The 26,238-nt window shown below is 50.6% G+C and overlaps 2 protein-coding genes across 3 annotated transcripts in view; both read left to right on the forward strand.

Moving 5' to 3' along the window:
- TMEM130 (transmembrane protein 130) lies at window positions 1-16,330 on the forward strand. Of its 2 annotated transcripts, none has more exons than XM_037017981.2 (8): window positions 1-294; window positions 5,644-5,949; window positions 7,167-7,326; window positions 10,861-11,027; window positions 11,702-11,786; window positions 12,381-12,583; window positions 14,478-14,590; window positions 14,977-16,330. In XM_037017981.2, exons 1-8 carry the CDS (start codon window positions 156-158, stop codon window positions 15,163-15,165), a joined length of 1,362 nt encoding a protein of 453 aa, XP_036873876.1. In that variant the 5' UTR covers window positions 1-155; the 3' UTR covers window positions 15,166-16,330. The 2 variants fall into 2 exon arrangements, with proteins under 2 accessions (XP_036873876.1, XP_036873877.1); XM_037017982.2 differs by having other exon boundaries at window positions 2-294; window positions 15,013-16,330.
- The window catches only part of LOC108387476 (zinc finger protein 541-like), a 17,529-nt gene continuing 7,224 nt past the window's right edge, over window positions 15,934-26,238 (forward strand). Inside the window, 4 exon segments of the mRNA XM_073214262.1 lie at window positions 15,934-16,123; window positions 18,864-18,989; window positions 18,992-19,106; window positions 20,738-22,487. Coding sequence (XP_073070363.1) covers window positions 15,934-16,123; window positions 18,864-18,989; window positions 18,992-19,106; window positions 20,738-22,487 — 2,181 coding nt within the window.

Consider the following 26,238-nt stretch of genomic DNA (forward strand, 5'->3'; position numbering starts at 1 on the left):
GGGAGGGGGCCTGCGGGGAGGACGCGGCGCGGCTGACGTGGGCCGGGGTCGGCGCGGCGGGCTGTGGGCAGCGGCGACGCGCAGCGACACAGTGTCCCGAGACGAGGACGAGCTGGCGCCGCGTCCGCACCTCCCGGCACAGCCCGCGCCGCGGCATGCGCCGAGTTCAGCTGCGTCCGCTCGGCGCTCCTGCCGCTCCGGGTGCCGCCATGGCCCCGGCTTTCTGGCCATGCCTCAGCCACATCCTCTGGCTCGCCTGCCTCCTGCCGTTGGCCCCGGCTAGGGTAGCCGCAGGTAAGGCGCTGCGCGGGCTGGCCGCCCCTCCAGCCGCAGCGCGCCGCGGGGCCCAGGGCCGTCGCCGGCGGGCGACCCAGCCGGAGCCCGGGCTGCCGGGGTGGCGCTGTGCGCCCTGCGCCCTGCGCGCACTCCCTCCTCCGCCGAGGCCTCTGCAGCACGCTGCGCGGGGAGCACGGCAGCCTGCGCCTCGGAGCCCGGTCCTCTCCCCCTTCATCCCTCTCCCCAGAAGTCGCCCCGGCACTTGAGGGGCTCCTGTCGCCCCTCGGTTCCTGCTTCCATCTGCAGATCAGCCCTGCCCCGGGAACGGCGCGCGGTGGCGGGCGCATCCATCCCGTAGCCTGGGAACCTCGCAACCTCTGTGGGTGGGGGAGGACGATGCGGAGAGGTCCGGAATGTGCGGGGTCGGTCATCACGCCACAGCTCCCAGGGCAGCCCCCGCACAACAGGTTGCCCGCACAACAGCGTTTTGGCCTTAAAACGTCGCCCTGTGTGGAGAGGTTTTCCATCCTGTTTGAATTGGCTTCGAGAAGGGTGCGATTTTAGAGCCCAGGAGGCCGGTCTGCCATTTCCTCTCTGGGAATAATTTCCAAAATGGACCCCGAGCTGGCAGGTTCCGCCGTACCCACCTCCCCACCGAAGGCCGGCACCAGCCTTTCTGCCTCCTTTTAGCTACATGTTGGAGAGCTGTTGGGAGACAGGTGCGACAAGGGTAGCTCTGGGGGGCTGTGCGTGTTAAATATCCAGTATTTTTCATTGTCGTCCCCCTCCTCTTAAAGAGTGGTAAAGAGAGGACGAAATGAATGCAAAATGATGAAAGAAGAGCCACAAGGTAAAATAAAAATCTGCGTCTTGGGGATGAATTAAGAGAATTTTGTGGGAATTGTGTTTGGTCAGGATCACAGGCTTCCCCCCCACCCCCACCTCCGCCCGGAAATCCGTATGGAGGTGGGGCCTCATGTCCAGTAGGTCTACATCATCCAGAAATGATCGATGCGGCCTAAATTACAAAAAAAAAAAAAAAAAGGCTATTTATTTGGAAGTTATGTATGGTTTCCATCCTGGCCTACTGCACCCATATGGTTAAAATAGCTGGGAATGGGGTTTGGGAGCTATACCTTCTCCCTCACCCACGGGATTAAAATAGAGGGTCCGCAGCTCTTTTCACCCTTGCTGGGGTTTGGGTCCGCTGTGCTGTATGCTTCTACACCAGGGGTTAAGTTGGAAGTCCAAATACTGTACCGTTCATTAATTCCGGCCTGTGTTATTCAGACTTCAGAAGTACCTGGGAAGAGTTTAGGGCTGTCTATATATGTGCAGTGTGAAAGGGCTGATGTAGCCAGTTTCTAGAATGTTCAGAATGTGCGTACTTCCAGAGGAAGCACTGGGGCCCCCATGTGGGTGTTGCTTCCACGGGTCCAGCTTCGCAGCAGCTGCCACTTTGCTTTTTGCTTTGGCCCTTCCAGCTCTAGGGCACCTGGGGCACCTGTGGGGCCTTCTATACTCTGACCCAGTTGCTCTGGGTACCCCAAGGCCATGTCACACTCCGGGCTCCCACATCTGGGAAGAGGGTTTAAAGGGGGAGTCCAGCAGGACCTGGGCTTTCCTTCGGCCACATGTGGCAAAGCCTCCATGGGCCACTCCAGCCTGGACGCCCCGGAGACTGCCGAAAGCCCTGAGGAAGAGCGGCAGCTTCACCAGGGGCCAAAAGATCGCATTTAAAAGAGAAAAAGAAAAAAAAAAAGCTTGAGAGGAAGTGCCCTTGGAGCCTCCTTGTGTCTGGATAGGTGAGGGCTTTCAGGGTCTGGGCCCGTGTTTGCAGCACTGTCGGCTGTAGCCACAGCCTCCTCCTTGCCTAGTCTGCAGCGCTCTTGACTCCATTGCCCTGGCAACGGATCTGCGTCGCGCTGACGTGCGCCCTCTCGCTGCAGATGCTGGTTGGCCATTAGCATGCAGCCAACTTCCCCTCCACTTGCCAGCCTCGTTCTGGCCCACACTCCTCGCCTGGGGGTTCGGGGGACGGGAGAAAGGAGATGGCCTCTCATCCAAGCACCTCTCCCTAGAAGCCTGGTCAAATGCTGCCTCCCAGTCACAGGAGGGAGAATAGAACTCAGCTGGGGTGGTGCAGATCTGTTGGGTGGACCCAAGCAGTACTTAGGGGTCTCCAGTCCCTCAGTGTAAAATACACACCATCTTTTCCTGGAGAATCTTCTGCTGCAGAGTCTGGAATTCTCTCTTTGGGGTTAAGATACCGCAGGTCCTTTTACATAGCCAGTTCAAAGGACTTTATAATCCAAAAATATGGCCTGAAGAAAGGGATTCAGAGCAGAGAATGCGCGGCAAGGACATGGGGAAAGGCTGGGCCCAGAGTCCCCATGGGGGCAGGCAACGTTGCCGCAAGGCAAATGGGGCACAGTTGAGGACACGTTGCTCGCCTCCCAGGTGTGCTGAGTCCAGCAGGTCTCTTGTGAGTTCCCTGAGGGCCGGAGGCATTTTCTGCACTTCTGGATACCCCCCAGCACCCATGGGGGTGGGGGGCGGGGTGGCACAAGGAAGGTGCTCAATCAGTACCACCTGGATGAAGAGTCTCCTGTGGCTGTGCCAGGTGGACTGGGCTCTTTGCCATGCCCTTCTTTCCAGGTGCCAGCGGCAGTGTTGAACACTTACTATGTGCCAAGCACTTTGCTAGACACAGGGAAGATGGAGGTGATCCCTGCTCTCAGAAGTTTGCAGTGCAGTGTAAGAGACAAGAGACTTTTCATGCCAACATGAGATTGTGACCACTGTGTGCTCAGGCTGTTTGGAGAGTACCCAGGGAGCGAGGGGTTCAGGGAAGGCTTCTTGGGAGAGGTTATATCTGTGGATAGGTGGAGAAGGACAGTGTGGACAGCATGTGTAAAGGCTGTGAGGCTAAGGGCAAATTCTGTGGGGGGAGCTGTAAGATTTAAAGTGAACAGCTACAGCTTGGATATGCCGAGCTGCAAATCTGGACTCCACACCATGGACAAATTAGCTGTGCAGGAACCAGGATGCTGGGGTGTGGCTGAGACGGGCTGGACTGTAGCTGAGGGCCAGGGACAGAATGAGCAGTAATCCAGAGAGCTGAATGCTGGCCTTAGGCAACGTTAATAGTGTTGGAGAGGAAGTGAATGTGCCCAGATTGGAGGAGTTAGAGAGGCAAAGGGGTGGGGCTTGATTCGGGGGATCGACAGAGCTTCCAACCCAACAGAGAGTGATGGGTGAGGATACTAGCAGTTCTGGGGAGGGGAGAAGTTCAGAATTTAGAGTTCTGGGTAATGATCTGCATCTGTGCTGGCGAGAAGTGTAGCTACCAACCCCGTACAGCTATTGAGCACATAAAATGTGGCTAGTGGAACTGAGGAACTGCATTTTTCATGTTAATTAAAGTAATTAACTTTGATTAATTGAAACTTAATTACATGTGGTAAGTAGCTATTGTATAGTGCAGGTCTGGAGCTCAGAGGGCGGGCCTGGGTTATTGGGTCCTATTAGCATTTAGGAGGCACTTAAGCCATGAGATGGGAAAGCCATGGCTGGGAAGGTGGGTGGGAGTGAGAGAAATGAGTGGAGTTTGCCCCTCTGAGACCTCTGCCCTTCCTTCTGCATCACCTCTTCTGCTCAGGTGTCCACCACAGCAGGCTGGACATTCTCTGGCCTTGAGCCCTTCAGAGATCTCACTATAAAAGGAAAATTAGAAATTATAGGAAAATAGTTATCAATACATGCAGTAGTGCTACTGACAGGAGTGAAGGGTCCTGTGAATTAAGATATACCTGCTTGAGGGATTCTTGTGCAGATACTGAAATTTGTATGAGTGTAATCATGGACATGCTTTTGACATGTTGTCAGGTGTAAATAAAATAATTCTGAATTGTGTGCAGAGTGTGATTATGACTAAATTGAAAGCTTTTATGCATGAAAGAGGCATAGGACAGCAATGTGAGAGCAGTCATTGTTTTGGGAGAGTAGGATACTGGAACATTTCTAATATTCTTTATGCAAATGTATTTATTTTGTGATGGAAACAAACCGTGTTTTTAAAATCCGACCTTATTTGCATGATAAAATGTTATGCAGCTCTCTAAAGCAGTTGAAGAATAATGACCTAGAAAAAATGCCTATGGTATAGAATTGAAAAAAACAATGGCTGTGTAATCTCAGAATATAAGCATAATTTTAAAAAATAGGATATATCCAAATATGGTAACAATGGCTGTTACTGATTATTTTAATTTTTAATAAAATTTAATTTTTTTTAATTTCAAACTTTTCTCTATTTTCAGATTACAATTAGTGTCACCTTCAGTGTGATGGTCGGGAGGGGAGTGTTATTCCCAAGACCTCTTACCTAGCCTCCATCCCATATGTTCAAGGGCCTGTTCTCTGCTAGAAACCTGCAAGACTAATTCCCAGGTTCCCTGTAAGAGCAGCACCCCCAGTGTTTCAGTTCAAGTCCCTTGAGGAGTCAGCCCAGATGGAATCACAAAGTTCCAGGATTGGCCCTGGCAGGAGTCGTGGAGGTGGCTTAGAGCAGTACAGTCCCATGCAACTTCCTGTGATAATTAAAATATTCTATAACCACACCAATATGATGGCCAATATGAGGGTCCAATACAATGACCCTCAGCCCCAGGTGGGTACTGAGCACTTGAAATGTGGCTAGTGCAATGGAGAGAGTGGAATTTAAATTTTGTTCCATTTTAATTCAAACTTAAATAGCCACATGTGGCTAGCGGCTACTCTGTTGGGCAGTGTAGGCTTAGAACTTCTCACTTTACAGATTTAGAAACTGAGACCAAGAGAGAAGGTGGCTTGGTGGGGTCAGGGTGGACCATCTTCCCAAGGTCTGTTCTATCACTGCCAAGGCTCAAGGCCTATTATGGGGTCTGGGCTCAGCTTTGTGTTCCAACTGGAATTTGTTTGATGTGCAAAAGACGAGTCCGGAAGAGTGGGTAACAGTGACCTTGCTTGGCGGCCACTTATGCAACAATCATTGGCAGTCTTTTAATGGCTGAGACGTAAGTCTGTCATGCCAGGCCTGTGGCACACATCCACAAGCCCTGCAAGACCCTGGTTGGCTGGCATGTAAAGCAAATATAAACTGGGGAACCATGGAAAGAGCTTAGGATATGAAGTTAGTCAGGCCTGGGGTTTGAATCCCAGCTTGACAGTGAGCTAGCCATATGATCCTTGGGCAAGTCACTTGAGCTCTCTGGGCCTCAGTTTCTCCACCTGTAAAACAGAACAGAAGCCAGCCCAGAGAGTAGCAGTGGGGTTCCTTGCCACACCCCCTCCTGAAACACTGTCTTTGTCTCTGGGCTCCTCTAGGGCTGTATGAACTTCACCTCACCACTGATGGTCCTGCCACCACTGGGGCAGAGGTGACCATCACAGCCAGCCTGGTGGCCAATGACAATGGCAGCCTGGTCCTGCCCAGCAGCACCCACCTCTACCACTTTCACTGGATCCATACCCCGCTGCTGCTCACAGGGAAGACCGACGAGGCTTTCAACTCGACCATTCATGCCGTGGGGAATGTGCCTGGGGACTTTCCGGTCTCTGTCTGGGTCACTGCTGCTGACTGCTGGAAGTGCCCACCTGTGGCGAGGAGCCTCCTTGTCCTCCCCATCACAGGTGAGGGCATTTCTTCTTTGCTAATTTGCCTTCAAAGTTGGTGCAGAGAAAAACATCCAGCCTGGCTGGTAATCGCATAAATGCAAATTAGACCCGTTGTTTCTTCTCTGTTGTCAGTTAACAGCAGATCAGAAAATGGTAATACCCACTGCAGGCAGTGTTGTGCTGAAATGAACACTGAAAGCACATATTGCTAGTGGGGATATAAATTAATACAACCCTTTGAAGAGCAGTAGATCTGTTATGTATTAATGGTGATAAATTAGTCCTTGGTCCATTTGTTCTCATTCTGTCTATCTCCTTCTAAGAAGTTCCTGCTCTCTTGGAGTTACAATCTATTAAAGTATTTATCTTCATGAAATAAACCTCCATTTGGGTAATGCTTTAGGCACAAAGATATTCATTGCAGTGGTGTTTATAACAGAAGAAAATATAGACAAGGATGCAACCATAAGGGACTGGTTAAGCATATTGATATAATTTGTATAACAATGAATAATGACCTTTACAAAGAGTTTGTAATGTCCTGGGGGAATACTCATGCTTGTAAAATTTTGAAAAGCAAAACACAAGTTCTATAACCAATTTGATCAACTGTGTTTAATATACTTATACATTAAATGTGTACACACAGATATGTTGCAGTTCTTTCAGAACATCCACAATGGTTTTGAAGGATACACAGTTTCTTTTCTTTTCATTTTACTTTTCAGCATTTTCCAAATTAGTTTATGGAGCATGCGTTACTTTCTGCTTTTGTGGTAACAAATCAGCTCTTACATTTTTTTAGAGGAGACACAGAATGGTGATCCTCACCCAGCCCAGCACATTGTGTGTGAGGATGTGATCAGTAAAACTGCTAATTTGTCTAGGCTCATCTAATATTTTGAAACATTTCCTGAAAGTTACTTGCAGAGCTTATGTACTTCCTTCTGGCCCTGGACATCTTTGTGCTAGAAAGTTCAGGGTCCTGGTGAATGAGCTGCAAGAGCAAAGGAATGTCATCTGCCTGTGACACAGACCATGAGTCTTAACCAGTGTTACGCAGCACCTCCATGTTCAGTGACCTGCAGGGTCCTATCTTGCCACTACTCAGTTCTAACAGCCAGAAGGCCAGGGCTGGGAGAGCTGCCCTGCTAGCTCACATGAGGTCCCTCCCTGGCTCCCCCCTCCCTCCACCTCAGAGGACTCACCTGCCTTCCATCTCTCTTTCCCAGAGCTTCTGGTGGGGAACCTTGTCGTCACCCAGAACACATCCCTGCCCTGGCCCAGCTCTTACCTCACCAAGACAGTCCTTAAAGTTTCCTTCCTCCTTCATGACCCGAGCAACTTCTTCAAGACAGCCTCATTTCTCTACAGCTGGGACTTCGGAGATGGGTATGTCCTTCCCTTGACGTCCCAAAGCCGTGGGCCGTGGTTGGTGACCCTGCCATCCTATGCAGAGTGCTCTGTACTTTCCCACCTTCACCTGTTCACTTTCTCATACCAAACATTCCTTGAGCACCTGCTCTGTGCCAAACTTGGGGTGCATGGGGACCAGTGGTGAGTCAGTCACAGGACCTGCCTTTGAGGTACCTACAATCTAGTAGAGGAGGGCACTGGTGCCTAAAACTGCCCTTTAAGGAAAGACAACATAGGTAGGATTTTTCTCCCTCCATATGGAGGGACCTCACTGATGATGACACGTGCGAGTACCTGTCCGTGCTAGGACTCAGGTGTTCCAGCTTCATTTCTCCTTACTCTCCTTCAAACAAGTCTGGCTGGAGGAGGTTGGGAAGTGGGGGTCAGACACTGAGCCCCAGAAATGCACAGACAACCAGAACTTGTGTAAGGGTGGTGCTTGGTAGTGACCCCTCACTCCACTCAGGTCCCCAGAGCCACTGGCCAATGGTCCCTCATGCTGAACCTGTAAGTTCCATCAGGGTGAGAAATGGTGCCTGTGAAGGGTCACCCTGGAGCCTTTGACGAACTTTGGGAACTCATTTGTGGGCTCCAAGGTTCCAGTGCCCTCTGTGCACACCCGAGAAACGTCTTGTCTTAAAGAAAGCCAAGATTTGGAAGGTAGAAAGTAGTGACTGGGGTGGAAGTTAGAGAGGCCTGTTGGGCTGCCCCCCACCTGGTTTTAGAGAGAGATACTTGTCTTTCTTCTTTGCAGAGATCCCAATCCCTAGCAGCAGGGAGCACTTCCTCCATGCTCCACTGAGAGTCATGCATGTCTAAAATTGTCACCAAAATTCTTTTACCTTTAAAGGAGAGCGAGCAATCCCCAGGCTCTTGAAGGAGTCCATCCCAAGAGCGGTGTGGCTTTCTAAGCTGTATCTGATACATTGAAACAGATGCACATTTTGTTCTCCACTCTCTAATGTTTCTGTGTTTCTTTTTATCTAAAAATAACAGTAACATCTCTGGAAGATGCTGAGCTTGCCCGTGGCCTTTGCATAACAATGTGAGAAGTATAGAAGTCAAGATTATTTTAGAATACTAAAATGGTTCGCTATTAGGAAACCTATAAAGATCATGCAATCATCTCTTTAGATGCCAAAAAGGCGTTAGAATGAACAGAAATGGATTTTCGATGTTATCTCAGTAAACTAGAAAAAGAAGTTTCTGGAACCAGCAGCAAACACTAGGTATTCTTAGCCCTTGGTGAGAAAAGAGATCTGTGGCCAAAGGCTTTTGGGGAATCATTCCACTGAAATGCTGGGGAACCCTTTCCTGCATTCAGGAAAAAGAAGGATACCTCTGTCATTCAACATTATCCGGAAAGCTCTAACTTACTCAGTAAGTCAAGAAAATAAATGAGATGTACATACTGGAAATCAGACAATTTACAGAAAAGATCTACTGAAAGAACTCAATAGGAACACTGTCCAATGGGAATTTAAGCGATATTAGAAATACCCTATATCGATGCCACATGTGGGCAGTACATATAGGAGAATGCAGTGCTATAGACCCAACAAGAAAAAAAAGAAAGAATTTGGTAGGGTAACAATTTAAAGTATCAGTAGCTTATGTACCAGTAATGAGTTAGAAAATAAAGTGGGGACTCCTTCTAATAATAGCAAAACAATATATAAAATAAACATAGGAACACACTTACTTGGAAATGAGCAAAATCCTGTGTGAAGATAACTATAGAGCAATGAGTGGAATCATCTGGACATCAAGTCCAGGATGGTGAGTCTTTAAATTATAAAGCTGCCCATCCCAGTTACTCTGTAGGTTTAATGGAAATCCGATAAAAATTCCAGTAAGGATAATGTTTGAAATGTGACAAAGATTTTACAGCTCATCTAAATTTGGTGTATAAATATACAAATGTATACACACACACTTATACATATATAATGTACACAAATACATTATATATATATGTAACAGGTCTCAAACCAGGGGACAATCTCCATACTTACTAGGGGCATTTCTTTTCACATTAAAGACTATTTCTTTAAACATGAAAGACTTCACTTGCTATTTCTACTGCAAATGAACGTTTTTGACTAGCTAATGAAATAATAGAAGACAAACAAATATGAATATTGTATGGAGGAGACAAAAACCATCATGCAAAATGACAATACTGTTTACCTGGGAAACACAAAAGACTCAACTAAATAATCTTAGAACCAAAAAGAGATTTTAGTAATATGGCTGATTGCAAAAAAAAGAGTCATAGCATTTCCATAAAATGGCAATCAAAACAAGTCTTTTGTAATAGTTTTAAGACATAAAAACTGAGAGAATAAACTTAGCCTGAAATTATAGGATTTATGTGAATAAAAACACAAAATGTACTGAGAACCCTAAAAAGACAAAAAAAAATGAGAGAAGTTCACAGTATTGTAAGGAGAAAAAAAAAGATCAGGAAAGGAGAATGATGATAAGTGAGGATGAGGAGAGGAACTGGAAATACATACCTAATGTGTTTTAAAAGCTACAAATATTTGCATCAACAAAAGGCAACTCAATGAAACAACAGAATAAGCAGGAACAAACCTAGGTTTAAATACACATTTGGTATGTGAAAACTGCTACTTCTAGCCAGTAAGTAAAGACAGCTTATTTAGTAAATGGTTACTAGGGCAGCTGGTTAACTATTTGGGGAAAAAACAATCTGACTCCCTAACAAAAGTAACTCCAGGTAGATTAAAAAATTAAATTTAATGCACCAGAACTAGACTGAAATATAGATGATAACCTGCAATTAGATAATTTGGCAGTGAGAAAGGCATTTCTAAGTACAGAGCAGAAGATTTAAAGCAAAAAAAAGAAAAATGCTAGATTTGGCACCACCAGATTTAAAATCTGAGCATGAAAGAAATAAAGCAAGATAAAGGTTAAACTGGGAGAAAGTATTTGGAAGATACATAATAAAGGCTTGTTAAACTTCATATGTAAAGAGCATTGACAAATCAAAACAAAGATTTTATTGGACTTCCTTTTGAAGTGATTTAGGTAACTGCAGGGAAAAATCATGATATTATACACTTTATAGGTTACAACATAATCTGTAGTGGAGATATGATTCTATTTTACTGATGAAAAAAGTAAGGCTTAGAGTTATACAGTTAGGAAATCGAGCTGAGATTTAAAGCCAGATGTGTCTTAACCCCAAGGTTTTTTTACCTACACCCACCTCAAGGTTCATACTTTTCCCCTCCCCAGATTGTCCCTGTCTCTAATGAACACCTGTGCCAGTAGTTCTCCCCTGTAACTTAACAAGCATAAAGATGACCAGCAGCCACTTACCCAGAGACAGCTGACCTTGTGCCCTGGCTGCTGCTGCAATGACCCGTTTGCTCATGAGGCATTGGCAGCCGCATGTGTCACTCACTGTACAGCCACTCCTGACACTAAGAAGTCAAGTGAGTCACTTCTGTCATCTTTCTCCTCCCTGTCACCTTCCAGCACCCAGATGGTGACTGACGATGCTGTGGTCTACTACAACTATTCGATCATTGGAACCTTCACTGTGCAGCTCAAGGTGGTGGCAGAATGGGAGCAGGCAACTGTGGATGCTGGGAAGGGCACTGTGCAGAAGACGGGTGACTTCTCTGCCTCACTGAAGCTGCAGGGTGGGTCTCCAGGGCTTGATGCAGGTTGAGCATTTAGCCCCTCAAGGGGCCCAGAGCAGTGCTCCTTCCAGGACTGGGCCGCCACAAATCAGAGTGGCTCCAGTAGGGCACTAGGCTGAGCTTGAGCCAACATCCTCTCCTTCCCTGGCAGCCCTCCGAGCAGTCTGTTATTTCCCACTTCTGAGAGGGCACTCAAGGCCATGGAGGAGGTCATGTGGCCACCAGGTGGCAGAGCTGGCCCGCCTGCTCTCAGAGCAAGCCTGTGGCCGGACACCGCTCTCTGAGGTGAAGCATTCACATCGCACTTTGTTTCCCAGCCACTTCAGCCTCCATCAAGGAAAATCCTGTCATGGCTGGGACAGCCTCAGTCTACTGCAGAGAGGGAACACCCAAGCCCGCCTCTCCCTGGCAGGATGGGCAGGGAGTGGTTACCCTGAGCAGCCCTCGGTCCTGCTGTCCAGAGCCCGCCTGCTTCTTGCAGCTTCCTCACTGTGAGCCAGCTCCAGCGCCGGCCGTTGATGGGGAGGCTGAACCCAGGCATGCCCTGGACAGACCTGCGACTGCCTTGGGAGAGGGCCAGGGGGAGGACATGGTGGTCTCAGAGCCCCGGGCTCTGGAAGCTCTGGGATGGCTGTCCTCGGTCACCAGATCTAATGGGGCCCTCTGCCTTTCAGAAACCCTTCGAGGCATCCAGGTCTTGGGGCCTACCCTAATTCAAACCTTCCAGAAAATGACTGTGACCCTGAACTTCCTGGGGAGGTGAGTGAACCCGAGTGGGCTGTGGCCCTGCCCTCTCTCCCCACCAGGTGATCCTGAGCTGCTCAATCGGCAGAGGGGCCCAGGTCTGGGGGCTGGTGGGAGGGTGATGCCATTCTGCTCTGCGACTGCCAGGGGAGAGCCATGGGCACAGTGCCACTGTCAGGCCCAGGGGACGGCAATGCGAGCATCAAGGCAGAGGCATGTGAAAAGCCCTCTGTGTGTCTTGGGCTTGTTTCCAGGCCCCAGGAACCAGCTCTTGGCAAGAACAGCATTAGGCTGAGTTTGTAATAAGGGACAAGACATGAAGATGCCGAGTGTGCTCTCCCCACAAGGGTAGACAGAGCTGCAGAGGTCAGTGGCGAGGGCCCAGCCCCCGAAGGCTCTCTAGGAGAAGACTAACTAACCCACCACCGTGTGGGCACACGTCAGAGGGAAGCAAGGCTAGACCGGGAGCAGGCAGAGTGACCTAGGAAGGAGGCAGATGAGCAAGCAGCTGGAGATGGCTTCCGAAGCATCCTGGCCTTCCTAGGACTTGCTCTGTGGTCATCCTCCTTGCTGAGCCATTTTTGAAAAGCCACCCCCATGTCCCTGCAGCCCCCCTCTTACTGTGTGCTGGCGTCTCAAGCCCGAGTGCCTCCCACTGGAGGAAGGGGAATGCCACCCGGTGTCAGTGGCCAGCACAGCCTACAATCTGACCCACACCTTCAGGGATCCCGGGGACTACTGCTTCAGCATCCAGGCCGAGAATGTCATCAGCAAGACGCACCAGTACCACAGGATCCAGGTGTGGCCCTCCAGTAAGTGACACCTTGTCTTCTGCTCCAGCACCCCACAGGTCGCAAAACCCAGGTAACCCTGCCACCACCAACAGGCTACCACCAGCCAATCTCACCGACACTGGAATCATCAATAAACCTACTGGCCCCAACTGACCCCATGATCAGCTGCCCACTCTTCTCCCAGCAGATGCTGCTGATGCCACCAACAGCCAGCCCCAGTGCCCATTAGTTTTACCTACACCCACCCCAACACCAGTACCACTAGCAGTGACAACAGCCAGCTCACTGGCTACCAGCCAGCAGGACCACCACTGCTACATGCACTGCCACCAGAGCCAGCAGACAGCTCTGTACCCTCCCTCCTGCCCCACCACCGACACAGCCATCAGTGCCCTCCCATCAGCCCTGCACCAACCTCCCCCCACCCCACCGTCAGCCAGGCTGCAGCTCTCTCATTGCCACTTTCACCACTGTCGCTGTCCATGTCCCCCTGCAAGTTACCAGGGCCACACTTGGCCCCAGTACAAATACTCGCACACTAAAATGAGCCACAATGGTCACAACACTCCCTCCCTTCCCACCATTGCCCCTGCCCCAGTGCCTTTACCCTGGCCCTGTTGCCACCCCCCATGGTGGCTCTGGAACTCGGGGCTGTTGAGGGTCTCCCCAGAAGTGTGAGCTGCTCAGAAAGTGGGAGATACAGTTCCTATCATTCATAGGGACGCCCAGCCATCTCCCCCGGGATGCCCTTCCCCAAGCCACCATCAGACCTGGCCACTGGCTTATAGTCACAGGATTAGCTGATGGTGGCATTAGGTTCTACCATTCATTTCTAGGGCAGACTGTTATGTGAACCCAGAAAAGTACCCTTATGTAGAAGGGAAAGTAGGATCTCAGAACCCTACAGGAAGGTCTTTCAGATGCTCAGCCAGTCCCAACCTGTAGACTACAGAGGAGACCCTGCCAACTACCCTTGCCCACAAAGCCGGTCCTGTAAGTGTACCAGAGGCTGTCGGTGTTCCTTCTGGCCACCCCAGCCCCTTGCGAAGCCCTTGAGCAGGTGCCATGCTCTGCTCTGGGCCTAGACTGACCTTCTGGGCCAGGCAGAGTCTGCGACCTGTGGGCATCATCAGGGGTCTTAGGCCCTGCCTCCCCCAGCACCCGATGAGCACTGAGTGCCAGGGACCCCCCTGAACTCTGTGGAGAAGCCAGCATTCCAAGTAATCAATGCTACCCCTTCTTGGGAAATAGATCCTATGACATATGATGGTGTCTGTACCAGGAGGAGGGTCGGAAGGAGTGAGGAACCTACTGTGCACCTGGCACAGTCACACACATCCCCAGAGCAGCCACGCAGGTCAGCATTAGCATCAGGTAGCTTGGCTGGAGCCAGGATTTGAACCCAGGACCACCTAACTCTAGACAGTGGGCTCTTCCTGCTCTGCCATTCAGCTTCCTGGCAGCAGGATCAGCAAGCCCAGAGCTGCCGGAGGGCAGAAGGCTGTGACAGAGCTCAAAGGGCTGCTCAGGTGTCCTCACAACATGGCTTCCCTTCTCCAGTGCATCACCCAAGAGACTGAGGAAGAACATTTCTTATGGCCTAGACTTGGAGTTTTTGCTGTCATTCCTGTCATATGCTATTCATTAGGAGCAAGTTATTAAGTCCAGCCCACACTCAGGGGACTGGGAACTTAACTGCACCTCTTGAAAGTGACTATCAAGTAACTTAAAATCCTTATATGCCCTGACTTGGTCTTTCTGAAATCCTAGATTTGCCTGTTGGGGTTGCCTAACTGAGGGACATACATAGCTCTGGTGGGGTCTGACTGTTCTATCCCCTGCTGTGGTCTCCTGAGAGCTAGCATTCGGGACCAACCACGCAGGCCTGTGACTTCACCTCTCTTGCTCCCAGGCATCCAGCCGGCCGTCTTTGCCTTCCCGTGTGCCACATTCATCACCATGATGCTGGCCTTCATCATGTACATGACCCTGCGGAATGCTGCTCAGCAAAAGGACATGGTAGAGGTGGGTGCTCAGGAGGGTGAAGCTGGACCACTGGACCCTCACCAGGGATCCATGGGGAGGGTCCAGGGCCATGGGAGGGAGGCTGCATGTCAGAGCAAGGTCCTGGCGCTGGGGGTGATCTGCCCAAGAGTCATCCACAGACCAGGCCAAATCAAGTTGGCTTCTTCCTGTCTGATTCACCCTTTGTGCTCGCCCCTTGCCTGCAGATATGCCCATGAACTGGTAAAGGAGCAGGAGGGCAAGCAAAGGAGGGAAACCCAGAGAGCACATTGCTTGGCCAGAAAAGCATTTCTTGTACTCTGCCGCTGGGCTGCTGAGCTCATAAGGCCACCTAATGGGGCTCCTGGCAGGCGGGTGATTGACCCGTGGGGTTTTGTTCACCATAGGTGGCTGATTTTGACTTTTCCCCCATGTCTGACAAGAATGCGGAGCCACCTGCTGGGGTCAGGTGCTGCTGCCAGGTGTGCTGTGGGCCCTTCTTGCTGGAGACCCCATCTGAATACCTGGAAGTTGTCCGCGAGAACCATGGGCTGCTGCCACCCCTCTACAAATCCGTCAAAACGTACACGGTGTGAGCACCCCCACCCCCATCCCATCTCAGCACTGACTGACTGCCAACAGGGAGCTTCAGGCAGGGTGGTGCTCATGACCAAGCAGGAGGGGTTTGCGCGTGGGGGCTGTCTGCCCTGGCCAGCCACCCATCTGTAATTCTCTGTTACACAGCCCAGCCATCATCCATCTGTATAGTCAGCCTCTGCTGTGAGCCTCTCGGTTGGCTGCACCCCACCCCTGGCCTCTGAAGAGGCCCCAAGCAGGACTCGACGTGGTCCCTCCTCTCTCCCAGGTGTGCCTGGCTGCCCCTCACCAGTTCTTCCCTTACCGGTATATCTGCCATCCCTCTGGGGTGAGCTTCCCCCCCCCAGGTGGCCCCACTTAGGTTAGAGAGCTGGGAGGAAGGTCACAAATAGTTAAGGCTACGTCACAAAAGGTCATACATACAGAGACAAGCATACACACATGCACACAGCACAGAAAACACATGTGTCACACAGCCATCTCAGATGACTTCCTGTGTGTCACTTATATCGGTTGCTGGGCTGTACCCTGAATTAGAACTAAAATGAAATGTGACCTTCTCTACTTGCCCCACACTCCTGGGCCCGGCCCCTTCCCTCCCTTTGTGTGCTGCCCCTGTGGCTACTGGACCCTATTCTAAGGACACTATTTCTGGACTGCTTGCTTGGGTTTTGGTAGGGGCAGGGCCGACACTGTGTGAGTGCTTTATGGTGTGCAGAGCACCTTCTTCTATTGAGACCACTGTAACTGCCACTGAGGAAAAGGCCATGCAACAAAAGAGGAGTCAAGCCAGTGGGGACTTGGGTTCCCTGCAGGGGGAACAGCGTTCTTACCTGTTCAGCCGCCCCCAGGGTGGCCTTGAGAAGGAAGGGGCAGTGTTAGATGGAACCAGCTCGCTCCTTTCTCCTGTGGCCCTGAGGCCTGGGAGAGGCAGAGCACGTGAAGAGAGCAAGTTTGGTGCAGAAGGAGACCAGAATTAGGCCCTAGCACAACCACGCAGGAGTAATGGGAGCAACCTAGGCCTGTTTGCAGGGTGACGGAGCTGGAGCTCTGTTGCTGTAACCATTTGCTCTCCAACTTTGTGCACTTTTCCCACTGTCATGCAGCTCATCTCATGAAATACTGCCATTATTGCTGAATAAAGCTTTTGTGCTCTGAATGTAACCAAGCATATGCCGGGTGGCAGGTCTCTTTTCTTTTTCATGCATGGACATTTGGGCCTTGCAAGCAGCTCGAGTGGTTCTCAGACACAGCAAGACATCCCCATCATCTTTGGCAAGCAGACTGGATGGCACCACAGTGTGGGCTTGGGTCCTAGTCAGTGGTTCAGACCCATGGTTCTTAAACTGTCCCTTAGGCTGCACTGCACTGACAAGATTCTGATGAGGGTCTCTCAGAGGTGTGGCCCATGTCCCTGGGTGACTCCAAATGCAGCCAAGGCTGAGACCCCAGGCAGATTCTAGATCAGAGCAGGAAGGTAGGAACTTAGAAACTCAGATCCTTGGGCCCACCTCACACCTGAATCAGCCCTGGAGCTGTGGTGGTGTGGGGAGCCACGTGTGTTTCCACAAAGATCTGGGATCCTGGTGCGCCGCCAAGCATGAGAACCTCCAGTCTCGGTAGGGCTTCTAGAACTTGGATGTGTGAGAATCCCAGGAGGTCTTGTTAAGTGGCCTGTCTTCATCCAGAAGTCTGCAGTGGGTCCTGGGATTCTGTATTTCCAGCATGATTTCCTGATGCCGTGGGTCCAAGGGCCACACTTTGAGCTACAAACCTCTGCAGCTACTGCCTTCCTAAACTCTTTTCTTTCTGGAAGAGACCTAGGGTTTTTTCTTAATTGCCTCTGCTCTCTGCCACCTTCATCACCCAACCCACCCAGGGGGTGTGCCCCAGTCCTCAAGGAGCTGGACATGGGTGGGAACACACCCTGACCCCACCTCTGCTGTACCACTCTGGGAAGCCCCATGTTTAACAAGCCAAGTTGTTGAGGGAACTTTCTCAGGGATCAGCATCATTGGCTTGTGGAGCGGTTGCTACCACACACACCTCTTTCTCTGACCAACCTCCCCCCCACCAGCCAGGGTCAACTGCATCACTCAGGGTTTGGGGTGGGAATGAACCTGGGTGTTGCTGGGGACCCTGATGCCTCGGAGAACCAATTAGAGGATCAAATGAAACCTTGGAGAAAAGGGAACTGTTCTTGCCCTGAGTTGCTGTAAAGTGTTCCTAGTAGAGGAGGGGCAGGTTATCATTTTAGAGCCGCTACCTGGCTTGACAGGTGACTTCAAGAGAACCCGGGATAAAAAAACATCTGAACTCCACCCAGTGGTTGCTCACGCTGCAAAAGGACTTACATCAGTGCAACCACCCAGGGAATTGGGTGTTTGTCTTACAGTAGTTGGAATTTTTTTGAAACGAATTGTCAACGACCTGGCCTGTTGGATTCTTGGCCCCCACCTCTGCAGAGTCCCAGATAAATGGTGATTTCTGAACTTGCCCTCTCATGAGGCAGTGTGCTCCACCTGGAAGACCAATCTGAGGGGTAGAAAAATCTTCCATGATTCATGCATGCTGAAGACAGTTGCTGAGTGTCTGTAAGCCCAGCAGTGAGCCTGCAGAGTCCTGGCACCCAGGGCCTTAGGTTCTGGAGATTTGAGATCAGTTTCCCTTGCTTCCTGGTCACCAAGCTGTCTCTGTCACAGATGGGATTTTCTGCAGAGAGCCATTCCTCTGCAAGACAGAAGCAATCTGCTCCTTCCTTCCCAAGCTGGCCCTAAGGATATTTGAAGACCTCCCTTCTGCCACCTGCACACCCCCAGTCCCTTCCGCTGGTCCTCAGGTGACAGACTTGTTAAAATAACTTTTATCACTTTACCAAGGGACACAGAAAGCATGGAAACATATTCCAGTACAGAAGAAGAAGAAAATAAAATTGGCCCATAATCCCATCAGTCTATTCTGTTCTCTCTGTTCTCTATTAAAATTTATTTTTCTTTTTTAAAGACTAGGATAATTTTGTTTTGTAACAGGCTGTTCTTTTCTCAGTATTAAGGCATGAATATCCTTTCAGGTCATCAGATAGTGTTCCACAGTTTTACCTGAAATGCTTATGTCCTAGACCATTTAAACCATAACGGTGTCCCCTACATGCTCTCTGATCAGATAGCAGGCTGTTTCTAACAGGAAAGGCAATGCTGTGGGTAATTCCCCTGCAGTTAACTCCTCATATAAGTCTACATTATTTCCTTTAAAAACACAAAGGTTAAAAAAATAAAAAATAAAAAAACAAAACCCCAAATAAAATCCAAAGGTAAAAGTGGCTGGGAGAAAGGATTACATATTTGTAATCCTTTGGATTACATATTTCCGGTTTGCCCTTCTGAGAGAGCCATGATGTCATAAGGCCCCTGCCGCCACGGCAACCTGGTTCTTAGAATCCTTCCAGGCCACAACTGACCACAGTTGGGCCACTGACTGGACACTGTCTGGCAGCGTGGCCAGACCAGGGTCCTTTCTCTCCCCACTCTCCGGTCTAAGCCTTGTTTTCTCTGCGAGTTAAGGTGCTGGAGATGCAGAAAGGGCTCCCGGGCCTCCCTTCCAAGCCTACTGCGGTTCTAAGAGGTGGGGGGCGCTTCAGCCCAGCTCTTCCATGTCCCCAGGTGTCTCTAACCTGGGCTTTCTCCTTCCGTTTGTTTAGACCTGAGGCTGGGCAAGCTTCAGGTGCCTAGAGAGGCTGACAAAGGAGGCAGGGCCACCTCCGGGCGCCCGAGGAAAGGAAAGCAGCACCCCACTTTGCCTGAGAGCCCACTTCTGGACTGCAGCCTCCTGGGAAGGTGTTGAGCAGCACCAGCTCCCGGAGCAAGCACTACCTGATGCACAGCCAGGAATGGACACATGTTTGAGGAATCTGCAGCAAGGCCTTTAAGCGCCACAACCAACTGTATGTAGGAGTCTGGTCACCAACGTCTGTGAAGGGGCCTGGGGGAGAGGGGGCGAGTTCCTAGATCGTTCTCATTGCCTCTCAGATGAGCCCCTGTCAGTGTTGGGTCCCTGTGACCTGTGCTTAGATGCGGACTCCATGTCTTGGGACAGGCCTGACACTGCCCTGAACAGGTCACCCTTCCCAGCTCCCAAAGTCACACCAGTGAGAAAATCACTGCCTTGATTTGCAGATGGGACCTCCTGAGACAATTTTGTCATGGAGGGAACCAGGTTAACTTTATAGAGAAATGTTTGGAGACAGTGGTAGGAGCCTGAGGAGAACCAGCCCATGTTTATATGAGGAACATGTGCCAGGACTCCACAGGGCATGAGAGATTCCAAAATACCTGTGTCTAGAACGTGGCAACGGAGCATTAACTCGTTTGTCTTTTTTAAGTCCTGATTTTTTTTTTTAACTCTTGATTTTAAAAGAAAGCCCATTAGGAGTCTGGAGCAGAATTCCTTTTGTTCCTATGTCTCTTAAATGATAAGCTTTTCTTGCTAGTGAGGAAGGACAGACAGACCTCCTCAAACCAAGAGACTGGCAAGTGGGAGTCGGTAGTCCATTGCGTTTTATATGCTCCTGGCCTTGCCATGGGGCTTTGACTGACCCCCCTTCCGACTCATCCTCTCGCCAAGCACCCCCTCAGAGAAAGGCAGCGATTTACTCATGTCACAGACCAGTTAACAGGGGAGCTGGAGATTGGGTCTCTGCCATTCTCCTCCGATGGAGGCTAGGGCCGCCCTTTGGAGAAGGGCTCTGTCATTTGTCAGACACGCCCCATGTGCCACATTATTAGGACTGTCCAGAGTAGGGCTGTTGGGAATGCGGAGGGTGATTTACTCATCTGTTTATGTTATTAATGTAGATATAAGAATGACATAAACATAGTGCATATTTGTATTCATTTATATTATAGGAGGCACATTTAGCTATTTTCTAGAAAGTTCTGATTGGGCATCTGTAAATTGTATTTTTTCCTGTGAGGGGTTTCAGGCAGCTGTCTCCTTATAGGAATTCTATGGTAGGGGAAAGACTCCTTTGTTAAAGACAGGATCCTCCCCAATGAGCTTTTCCTCAAATGTATTCCGCAAAACTTGGTTCTTGAGGGCACTAAGAGGAACTATTTCAGAAAACAGTTCTGTGGGCAACTATGTTTCAGAGACATGGCAGGTTAAACAGATGACCCTCTATCTATCTACCTGCTATGTGGCTGTTACATTTGCTCCCCCGAACCTCCAAGAAGCACATGGTGCTCGGTCGGGACTGACTTGCCAGTGGAGCCCATGTCCTCAGGGAGCCACTGTGGAGGGCTGGTGTTCCTGGGGAACCCATTCTGGGGAACTCTGGGAACTCTGGCCTGGCTTCTGTTGATTTTTCTCTCAGATAAGGGGTTTGCTTAGTGATGAGGGAGGGGGGCACCCCTTCCAGATGTTTTGACTGTAGCCAGGGGCTGAGTGCAGGTTCTGAACTGTGGTTCTGAGCTCCACTGCCCCTTGGGACCACTGTGGGGGGAGTCAGGCTCGGGACCCTGCAGTGGGAGGCTGAGCCCCAGTGCCCTCTGACTCCCTTTTTGTGTTTGACTGCAGGACTGGGCACATGCTCCCCCACCAGAAGACCAAGCCTTTTGCGTGCATGGAGCAGGGCTGCAGCACAAGCTGCTGTGATGACCGCTCCCTGCACTGGCACTATGAGGTCAAGCACAGCTTGTGCATCCTAAACGAGGCCCCCCCTGAGGAAGAAGCCCGTGGGGACTCCTCTCCTGCCCACGAGGTGGCCGGCCAGCCTGCTGCGGATGGCCTGCAGCCCCTGGTGCCTCCAGAAGCCAGGTCACCAGGCTCCCTTTTGCCCAATCGAGACCCCCTGCGCTCTACTGTGAGCAGCATGGTCCACCAGGAGATCTCTTCCCCTGGCCCGGTCCTGGCCGGGCCCTCAGATGACAGGGAAGGGAAAAACACAGCCTGCCCCTGCCCACCCTCACTGGGGCCCTACCCCTGCACCCCAGTGGCCCCAGGGAGCCTGGGCACTGATGTTCCCGAGGAGTGTCATCCCCTGTGGAAGGAGCCCGCCACTGGGTTCACAGCCACTCATTCCAGGGTAGCAGAGGATGGTGGTCCTGACACAGCTGAGTTGGAGCGGCCGCCCCAGCTACCACCCATCCTGGAGTGCGGGCAGGAGGGTGGGACCCTGCCGGCCGGCCTGCCTCTGTTCCAAGGCCAGGCAGCGCCTGACAGGGCCCAGCCTTCAAACCACAACTTCCAGTGGCTCCAGAACCTGCCAGGCTGCCCCGAGAGCGATGGGGACGATGTGTTTGTCATCCAGAAGCCCACTTCAGTGTCCCCTCAGGAGGGCTCCGAGTCTGGGCCCAGGCCCAGCAGCACCTCCCTGACGGGGGAGGCCTCAGGCTGCCCTGGATATGCCGGCGAGGAAGGGGACACCAGGGCTTCCAAGAAGAGCGATTCTGACAGGGACTCCTGCTCACGGCAGCACGTGGAGGAGCCTGGCCTCCAGGAGGCCCTGAAGCCGAGCGGGCTGTCGTCTGACGCCACACCGCTCTCCGGGCAGCTGTTCCTGAAGTCGCAGGAGAGTCTGGTGAGTCAAGAGCAGATGCAGGTGTTCCAGATGATCGCCAAGTCCCAGCAGATCATCTCTGGCCCCCGGGTGGCTGTGGCCTCCTCCCAGCATGCTATGCCTGAGGGCAAGCAGGCTGTGCTGAAGCCACTGCAGGGGCCGCGGCCACACCAGGCCCCACCACTGGCACCCACAGTTGACTCTTTCCACCCTGGCCCTGCAAACCCAGAGGCAGAGGGATCCCTGCCCCACAAAAGAAAAACCATGCCCGCCTACCCCAGGGAGGTCTTGCCCGGCAGCAATAGACGGGACATGAAGGGAGGACCAAAAGTGGCCCCTGCACCATGGCAACCCTCCGGGGACCCAGACATCCCCTCTCTGGCCAAGCAGCTGAGATCCATGAAAGGGCCCTTAGACCTGGGGGACATCCTCCCCACAGAGGGCCCACGGCAGACCCAACTAGGTGGGGACGACCCTGCTGGAGCCCAGCTCTCAGGGAAGCAGGCCCAGGCGGAGAATGGCCTGGCCTTGGGGGCCATGAAAGGTGCAAAGGGCCCAGCCTGCTCCCGGCGCAGAGGTCACAGGCTCATCCCTGGCAACCCGCAGGACAAACGTTTCTCGGACTTCCAGAAGGAGAAGGTGAAAATGGATATGTGCTGTGAGGCCTCTCCCAGCAAGGTGGCCATGGCCTCCTTCTCGTCAGTAGGTCCTTCGGTGGACCCCCCACAGGACTCAAAGCCCAACCTGATGATATCCAACAGGATCCAGGTACCTGACTTTATGCTGTGAGATGAGAGTCTCACTTATCAGTTGTTTCTGAATTTATGAGTCATCCAGGCATTTTATTTAGTGCCTGTGCATCCTCAGACCTAGTTTTACAGAGGGGAAGTGAAGGTTCGGAGAGATCGTGGCCTCCCCACCAACCTCCCCCGCAAAAATGCCAGGATGAAGGCTTTGCAGAGTCGTTGGGATGCCCGGTGTCACCTTTCCTCACTGAGTTTTTTCTGCTTGCTTTCCTCTTGCCCTTCTCTTCCTTCTGGGTTTGCCCCTCAAATTCTTCAGAGGATATAAATCGAGAGTTCCTTCCCCCTCAGTATTCCTGCATGAGATGCCATCTCTGGCTGTGGGGCATGGGTGCCCACATGTGTCAGCACTTGTGCAGCATTAGCTTGGTTCCTTCGAAGGTGGTGGCCACGAGGACCTAGGCCCCAGGCGGTTAGCCACTTCTCTTTGTGATGTGCTCGGGTCTAGCACCTGACAGCTACATCCTTTTTTTAAAAAAAAATAGGTTTACTATTCACATGCCATCTAATTGACCATTTTAAATCACATCATCTGGTGATTTTTAGTATATTCATATAGTTGAAATCATACACTGTGGCCTTTCATGTCTGCCTTCTTCCACTCAGCATAATGTTTTCAAAGTTCATTCATGTTGTAGCATATGCCAGGGCTTCGCTCCTTTTTATGGCTGAGTAATACTCCATTGTGTGGATACATCGCATTTTGTTTATTTATTCATTGGTTGATGGCCATTTGGGTTGTTTCCACTTCTTGGCCATCGTGAATAGTGCTTCTGTGAGCATTTGTACAAGATTTTGTGGGGACGTAAATTTTCATTTCTCTTGGGAATGACCTAGGAGTGGGATTATTAGTTCATGGGGTAGCTCTGTGTTTAACCATCTGAGAAGCTCCCAGGCTTTTCCAAAGCAGTTGTGCCCTTTCACATCCCCATCCACAGTGGACGAGGGCTCTGTTTTCTCCACTTGCTATTGTCCAATTTTTTTTTTACCATAGCCATTCTAGTGGGTGTGAGGTGCTGCCTCATCACGGTCTGACTCATGTGACTCTAACGGCTGATGGTGCTGAGCATCTTTTCATGTGCTTATTGGCCATTCAATTGTCTTTTTTGGTTTGGTGTCTGTTCATATCCTTTGCCCATTCTTGAACTGGGTTATTTGACTTTTGTTGAGCTGTAAGAGTTCTTTATATATTGTACATACAAGGCCCTTATGAGATGCATAATGTGTAATGATTTTCGTCCATTCTGTGGCTTCTTACTTTCTTGATGGTGTCCCTTGATGCAGAGAAGTTTTAAGTTTTGATAAGTCCAGTTTGTTCTCTTTCTGTGTAATCCAAGAAAGCACTGCCTAATCCAAGGTCAAGGAGCCACACCTGTGTTTTCTTCTCGGCACCTTGTAGTTTGAGTCCTTGCATCTGCCTCATTTTTGATATGTTGGCTCAGATGTGTCCCGACCCGCGGGACGAACGTGGAGTGTAGCCAGAGACGCCTGCAGAAATGAAACAAGCAAGGGACACAAAGAACGACCAGCAAGACAGGGTGTCTGATCAAGCTGGCACAGTTTATTGTTTGCAGGCTCAATTTATACAGGTTAGCAAGGAAGGGGCAGGTCAAAAGACAATTGGGCTTTAGGTGGCGCCAGCGGGAAGATGTAGAGGGGTGATTGGGCCTTGGTTGGCGCCGGCGGGAGCAGAGGACCCGGAAGAGAAGCGGGAAGTTCGCCATTTTGTGGGTGGGGGCCCTTTGGTCTCTGGCATCTCCTCCCTTTCTGTTCTTTAGGAGGGGTTGGAGCAGTACTTAGGGTGCTTTGAGCCACTTATCTTCTGGGTAGACGGTGCCTGTCTTAGGTTTAGAGGTCTTATACCTGGCCTCTGTTTCCAGGAGCTTGCCTCCTTTCGGAGTCGGCCTGGTATATTCAGGGGAGCTTGCCCCAATACTGGATCGGCCTATACATATAGGAGCTTGCCCCAGTATTAGATCGGCCCTTTTAACCAGAGGTCTTATATCTGTCCTGTATCTTTGCAGGTATATCCTCTTAATTACCCGTCATTGACTACCCGTCTAGTTGCCCAGGAACATTGTCAAGGAACAGGACGAGAAAACCTTGACGTGGCTCTTTTTTTATTCCCAAGTTACTGCTGGGTCTCTCCTGGCGCAAGGCTCTATGTAATGATCTACACCCTGATCAGCTAATGCAAGGCGATGATAATGAACTTGGATGGGCTTTGCTATAAGAGAGTCGATTTGCTGTTTGATTAGCATTGTGAGTCTTTTAAAGGCCCAGGGGCTTAAGGAAAGTATTAGTATTAATCCCAGGAGCGGGCCTAATATGGGAAGAAGGTAGGGGAGGAGTCCATTTAGTCTTGTCCAGAGAGGGTTGTCACGGAGCTCTTTCTTCCTTCTTTCGAGATCGTCTTGAAGAGTCTTTATCTTGTCTCGGACGATGCCTGACTTGTTAGCGTAGAAACAGCACTTTTCCTGTAAAACTAAACAGATACCTCCCTGTTCTGCTGTGAGGACGTCTAAGCCTCTACGGTTTTGCAAAACTACTTCTGCTAGAGAGTCTATTTGGTCTTGGAGATCATTAATTGTTCCTGAGAGGGCTTGGACTCGTTAATCAGTTGATGGGACAACTTATGGTAGGAATGTACGGCTATCCCTGCTCCTGCTGTTCCTGTGGCCACTGCGGTAGTAATCCCGAGGCCTACTAGGAGTGGGATAAGCTGGATGGCTCTTTTAGAGCGTGGATGCCCTGCTATATACTCAAAGCTGGGTATGGGGATAGGTTCTTCTCCTGGGATAATATCAATATCTGGGAGAATACTGGCTTGCACACATAACCCAGTCCAATTTGTGGGTAGGGCGGTGAAGGCCAGGTTTCCTCCACAGACAAAGACTTGCCCAATAGTGGGGCAAAGAGATGAGGTATAATTAAAAACTTGGGAGCAATTTGTGAAAGAGGCAAATCCTACGTTTACATCATCACTATTATTCTGGGGCTGCTTTAGTATGCATAGGGATGTGTTAAATCCTACAGGCTGTACTCTAAAGGGTGAGTTAAGAGTACAATTCTGTTCTGGCAGTGTATTGGTAGCGTTAGTGGGAATTGCGAGGGGCATAGGTGTACCAAGGGTCATGCATAGCCAGCAATTTTCAGCAAGGCTGGGATTAGTAGCGTTTAGTGTGCTATGGGTGGCTTTTAGAATATCAGCAGTCTGGGTGTCAAGATCTATGCCACGAGACTTGGGCAAGGCTAGAGGGTGATACTCTAGGGGAGGGTATCTTTCTTTGATAAGATCTTCAATTTTCTTTTGAACTTGGGCTTCTCTCACCCTGTCTGTTGGTCCACCGCCATCAGATATGTGAATCAGTGCTTGCGGTGGCCAGCAAATCTCTTTGCCAACTTGGCCATGGCAAGAGGCTTGTGCATATTTAGAATGTCCTCGGGGGTTGCTATAATCATACTCGCCTCCAAAGGAACCAGTATAACTATTTTGTAAGATAGCTGTTAGATATTTTTTGCCATTAGCACCGGTGCACTGTTGGACAGTGCGGTAACAGGTAGAGTGTAATTCAGTGGCCTTTTGGCAGGGGTTAGGACAAGGCCCTGGTTTGTCATTAATTGTAGGTATAATTTTGGGCTTTCTTACACATTTCGAAGACTGGGGCTTCCAACCTACTCCGGATGAAAATCCGCCTGCAGAGATATCTGCTGTG

The sequence above is a fragment of the Manis javanica genome, chromosome 10 (genome assembly GCF_040802235.1).
Source record: "Manis javanica isolate MJ-LG chromosome 10, MJ_LKY, whole genome shotgun sequence".
Classification (NCBI taxonomy): Eukaryota; Metazoa; Chordata; class Mammalia; order Pholidota; family Manidae; genus Manis; species Manis javanica.